Source organism: Gavialis gangeticus, unplaced genomic scaffold (assembly GCF_001723915.1).
Source record: "Gavialis gangeticus isolate Ggan-Ray unplaced genomic scaffold, GavGan_comp1, whole genome shotgun sequence".
Taxonomy (NCBI): domain Eukaryota; kingdom Metazoa; phylum Chordata; order Crocodylia; family Gavialidae; genus Gavialis; species Gavialis gangeticus.
Genome location: NW_017729008.1, coordinates 29,367,221 through 29,373,304, shown reverse-complemented (window position 1 = coordinate 29,373,304; position 6,084 = coordinate 29,367,221). Strand labels below are relative to the sequence as shown.

Sequence of the window (6,084 nt, the reverse complement as noted above, 5' to 3'; positions counted from 1 at the left end):
ATCACAGTGCTCCCGACAGACAGAACTAGTGTGTTATTATTATAGATCCTGAGAAGTTTCAAACAGATGTGCAGGCAAGTCAGAGCTAGAATGAAGCACTGGGCCCCCCCGCTGTGGAGCGGGCAGGCTCCACTGACAGACAACAAGTGGTGAGGGCCCGATCCTTTTTTATTTTCCTGGAGCCTGCTCAACTCTCCCACAGCCAGGAGGTGATCTGCCAGTGGGTCCTGAGCTGCAGGGCAGCTCAGTGCTTCCCTTCATGGCAGCAGTGCCCCCCGGGACCCCCCAGGTGGGGTGCCAGCAGATGGGTGCTGCAGGGGGGGTGCTACTGCCACAGAGGGAAGCATCAGGGTCCCCTGCAGCTCAGGGTTGCATGACCCACTGGTAGCTTGCTCCCCGGCCGTGGGAGATGCAGGCAGGCTCTGGGAGGAAAAAAAAGAAAAGATCAGGTCCCTTGCTGCCTCACCCTCACCCCTTCCTGGCAGAGCCTGCCTGTGAGAGCTGCTGCTGGGTCATGGAGCCCCTGAGCTGCGGGGGTGGGGGCCCAGCGCTTTCCTCTGCGATGGTGATGTTCCCTGGGGCCATGCAGGCAGGGTGCTAACTGTGCAGGTCCAGCTCCAGCTCGCAGGCAGCACCCACCAGATCCAATGGTGCACGGAGCGCTGGAAGCCTGGGCACACTTGGCAGGCTTCCAGTGCCCTGTACACCATCCCCACCACCTTCCCACTACCTGGGACTGCCTGGGAATGGGGTGGCTCCCCGGCAAAATGGCAGGAGGGTGGCTGGGTGTGCTGGCAGCTGGAGAAGGTGGCAGGGACTTCCCCGAGCACGCCTGGGCTTCCAGCACCCTGTACACCATCCCTTCCTCCTTCTCTGGATAGGGCCCTTGTACATGTGAGGAATATTGCTGTAATTTGTTTGGTAGCAAGCTAAAGTACCTGGGATATGTTTTAGTTTGCTAAGTAAAAAAGTCATTTAAATTGAAATATGCTGCCAAACGTGTATACTGTTATGAAATTTAATCATAGCATGCTGCCGAACGTGTGCACTGTTACACAATTAAATCATTAAACAGGGCAATTAAACCACTAAAAGGTAATTTCCTCACATGTATGAGGGCCCTCTTATTTTATGACTATGAACAAGTCACAAGGTCAGACTTTTGACAAAATATGTGTTTATTTTCCCATGCCTGTATTTACACGTGGACAGCTTTATCTAGCTTTTTCGAGGGTGAGAAGTTTGGATTCCATTAAAGTATTCAGTCAAGATTTTTAGCTAGCCTTTGTATTTAAAGAAATACTTTTGCAATAGAAATTTAATTGCAAATGTTTTGCGGGTTTCAGCTAGTATGATGCATAGACATACCCTATACTGTGATGGCACCTCAAATACTACCCACTTGCTTCCTGACTATTGTAGAGTAGTTAACTTCTGGTATTCATTTTCTCATAGAATGATTTTAAGAAACATTGTTAAAAAACTGATTACTTGCTGCAGGCATGTTAGCACTTAAATGCAAACATGAGTTATGGATACCAGTTAGGGATGTGTGTCTGCTTCCATGAAAATCAATGGGAATTTTGTAATTGATTCCAATGTGGAAAAGATCTGAAGGGAAATAGACTCTCAATTCTATTCATTGTCAAAAGGAATTTAATTTTAGTGCCAACCTGATCTGTGCGAATTGTTGTTTGCTGTTCAATGAAAAGTCCAGTGTTACAGAAGTATGATCATACTGGTGTCTCAGTGAGTTGCAAAGCCAAGTGCATAGTGTATAGTACAAATAATAAATGAGATTTTCAAAGGAGCCTAAAAACTATATTACTTGGAGCAGTGGAAGGGTGGTCATTTCTTCGTAGCACATTTAAAAATCCTACTGAATGTGGTTTTGGTTCTGAATGTGTATGTTCTTAATTCTGTGATTCCTTGTTTCACCTTGCTGCCTAGCTGGATATATTGATTCTTGAACCCTGTTTTTCATTTTTGCAGAAATAATTTAATTGCATAATGTTCTGTTTCTCGACCTTCCTTTCCAGATGAAGGATCTAGTCAGTGCATGGAGCGTCCTCCTTGTACGAACAAAGACTTCTTCCAGATCCATACGCCATGTGATAAGGAAGGGAAGGTAAGTACGAGGCTCACTCAGTTTGACTTTATTCTTTAATTCATTGGCACAGTGGAAGTCTATTGGTTTGGACACCAATCAGGGAGCCAGGAACTCCTGAATTCTTATTCTTTTTCTAGCAGTTACTTTTAGGGCAGAATCCTGCTTCCTTTTGTGCATCTCAGTGGCAGTTTTCTAGCAACCTAAGTGGTCTTTTTGGCACTTACATGCAGGAAGTAATTCAACTTTATCTATGTTGTTGGCATCTAAGTATGTGCACACAGATTAAGCATGGGCAGTAAGCTGTGCACTGACTAGGCCTGCACATGGCTATGTGTAAGGGTGACCATATGCCCTTGTTTGGTCAGGACAGTCCTGGATTTAAGAGGCCAGGCCCAGCCAGCCGGTGAAAATTAAAATGAGCATCCTCGGGCATGGAGCATGGAGTGCAGTCTGGCAGGGAGGTGGACTTGCACAAGCTGTGAAATAGGAAGCCCTACCAGACAGCAAAATTGCTTAAAAATTGGTTAGCTTGATTAGTGGAAAGACCACTGAAAAGGGAGATGATTGTTAATGCCTTTGAAGTAAGGAACAATGGGTCATTAACTGGCCATTGACCCCCTTAGCTGCCTGAATAGTAGTACCAGAATTGCACCTTGCTGCACCACCCCCAATTCTACCTGCAGCAGTGCTGCTGACTTGTGGCAGGACTTGGAGGGCAGTGTCCCAGATTTCACATTGTCCCATTTGGTCACCCTAGCTATGCATGTATGCCTATTATAGATGCATACCCGCATCTAAACTGCAAAAATGAAGCAGGCCAGAAACCCATGACTAATGTTGCTAGACTCACAAGGAGGATCCTTCCATGTTTTAGCCCTAAAATCACTGAGTGGTTAGGGCACTGCCCAAGGAAGCCAAAACCCCGGGTTCTGGGACTTCCTTTGCCCAGGAGGGGTTGAACCTGCATCTTTTTGATTTATCAGTATAGGGGACCGAGTACTTGTTGCAGGTCAGGCATTATCCATGTCACTCTTCAGCACTTCTTTTGAAGCTGACTCTGGGAAAACAAGAGAGGGAGATATGTGGGGCCAGGAGGATGCACACAAGCTAGATGGTAAGTGGCTCTGTGAGATGTCTGCTGTTCTGCAAAGGAGCTGGCCCTAAGTGTTAGCCTGGACCCTTACCCACAGGGGAGCATAAACTTCTGTACTATTCTGTATTCAGTTTCTCCAGTGACTATTAAAGGCAAGGGCAGGCAAGGTTCTTTGAGTAGATGTGATATCTTTTATTAGACCAACTGAGTAGTTGGGGGAAAAAAAATTCTTGGCAAGCTTTTGGGTGCAGTCACCCTTCTTTGGGCATGGGGAGTCTCAGCTCAGCTTCAAAAGGAGCACTGGACAATGCCTAACCTGTATAGGATGGTTAGAGCATGGTCTTAGAAAACTGGAGCAAGAGACAGGTTCAAAACCCCTTAGGATGAGGTGGGCTTAGAACTCAGGTCTGCCACTTCTCTGAAGGAGTGTCCTAGCCACTCTGCAACTGGGGCTAAAATGTGGAAGTCTCCTCCTTCCTTTGTGCTTTTTCTAGGATAAAGGAAGGAGGAGCCTTCCATATAGCTGTGTACCTGTAACCTATTGCACATGCTCAGTAGTTGGCTTCCTTGAATTGGTATTGGCCTCTGGCTGCTTTACCAATCCATCCAGGAAGAGCACAAACCATCTGCAGACACTTCTTCAGACTGACAAAGGGTGTTTGTGCCTGAAAGCTTGCTAAGAAGAATTTTTCCAACTTTTTAAGTTGGTCTAATAAAAGATGTTGGATTTACCCAAAGAACCTCATCTGCCTATGTCCTTAGACGAACACGGCTACAACCTATATCCCGGCAGCTGTTTAGACACTTATTTATTCACACTTCAGGGAAAGCTGAATTTTTAGCTATGCATGAGCACTGAAAATATGCAGCTAGAAAACTGTCAGTTAAGGAAGTAGAATTGCACCCCCTTAGTGACTTAGGGAAAGTCACTTGGCTCACCCTCTCACTTCCTCCAGGAACTATAAATATCTGTTTGAGATTTTCCTTCAGTAACTATCACCATAGTATGCAAGGTCCTGGTTTTGCCAAACTTGTGCCCGTGATCTGTCTGACTTGATCTTTCTCATACGTGTAGGTGTTGACAAAATCTGGACCCAGATGCTGATAACAATACAGCCTTGCCTCCAGGACCATCTTGAATGTTCATTGACTGGATTTATGATAGGGTGAACTATAATGGGGACTTTACTCCCATTTTCCCCACAGTCCTATGGGAACTCTTTTGTGAGAGTGCTGAGATCACAGCTTGGATTTTTGGGGCAAGCAGCTGCCAACTATGACACTGTCCTGACACACATTTTGCTGAAACTTGGCTGACATCACAGTTCATTTAGGGTTGCATTGCCCACACCCTAGATCCCCCTCCCACCTCCCTTCAGCCATCGCTGGGTAGCAAGACATCACAGGTGCAGCTAACATACCGCTTTCTAACAGGATGGAGTTTTTCAGCCAGTTACACACACTTTTTGAGTCTGAATCTGCTTTAATAAGAACGATTTTAGAATATTGACCTTCCGAATGAGACAGATCTGTACCCATGACTTACCACACAGTACTTATGCTCCGAAACCTCCCTCTAATGGCTCTGTGAATTAATAGCCTTTTCCACTGCACCCTAAGGTACTATGCTGTCATGCAGTTTCCTGCAGATTACTTTGTAATTGAGCCGTGAAATTCAAGTCCCTCCTCAAGGCTCACTTGCTTTGATTAGCCTCCCAGTGCAGACCCACTCCTTCTGCCTTCCTGATGACCTTTCTCTCAAAGTATTGTAAAATGAACTCATCAACATATAAAACAGCTCTGTGTAGAAAGTCCCCACACAGGAGTGTGCAACAAGTGCACCCAGAGTAGCAGCAGCTGTCAGCACTCAGCATTTCTGAAAGTCAAGTCACAAATAGGTCACTCCTGCATGCTTTTCTTGCCATTACCTGTTGTACTGTGTCCACTTATGTTTGTGTGTGTAGTCTCTTTGAATCAGGGACCTGATCCAAAGGCCAGTGAAGTCAATGGATATCTTTTCCTGGGTACAAGATTAGGCTTGTAATCACCAGGACTTAAACTGAGATTTTCAAAAGGTCCAAAGGGAGTTAGATACCCCTTTCATTGACCTGCTTCTTGGAAAATTCAAGTCTGATTGGATAAGCCCCAGTCTCACACAGACTGTATGCACAATATGAGTTCCACTGAGTTCAGTGGGATTACTTGTGCCTGTAAAGTTTGCTCACACTCAAGGTTTCCTTCCCTGTAGGTTCTTTAAGGCACTGATCTATGTTATTTTAAATGTTCTGCACACCTACTGAAAAATAAATAATAATCAGGCAAATCTATAAATCTGAACCCTACTACAATTAAGAAACAAAAGGGCTGTTTAACTCTCTCTTAAATTCCCTATTGTTATATGACAGGTAGTTGTCAGTATCATCATCCTCAAGAGCCACCCCCAAGGTATAAAGAGACAGTTAATTTTGGGTAATTTAAATGTTTCCCAGTTTTTTGAACTTACCTCATTTTCTTCTTTTGAAATATTAAAACTTTATAGACCATCACAACCTAGTGCAATCCAGAAACCCAGATTCTGCAAGGATCAGTCCATGATGAACCAGAGTTGCAGTTTTATTTTGCAGTGTCAATACAGAACTAAAACTTTGGTGCATACAAATCAGCGCTTATTTAATGTGGCAGTTCAGGAGCTGTTGAGAAGTTTCATTCATAGATTCCTATAAGTTACGGGCTGGAAGGAACCTTCACAAGATCATTAGGTCCAGCCCCCTTGCTCATAGGCGGGAAAGAAAAGATTGCTGGGGTGAAGTGACCCCAGCAAAGTGCGTGTACAGTCGTCTTTTGAAGATCTTCAGTTGAAAGGGTTGTTTTCTGAGTGATT

General features: G+C 44.9%; 1 protein-coding gene across 1 annotated transcript in view; it reads left to right on the top strand.

The window, feature by feature from the left end:
• The window catches only part of KIAA1324L (KIAA1324 like), a 112,559-nt gene that overhangs the window by 56,755 nt on the left and 49,720 nt on the right, over window positions 1-6,084 (top strand). The window contains exon 7 of the mRNA XM_019509512.1: window positions 2,040-2,128. Within this exon, the coding sequence (XP_019365057.1) occupies window positions 2,040-2,128 (89 nt within the window). The remainder of the gene's footprint in view (window positions 1-2,039; window positions 2,129-6,084) is intronic.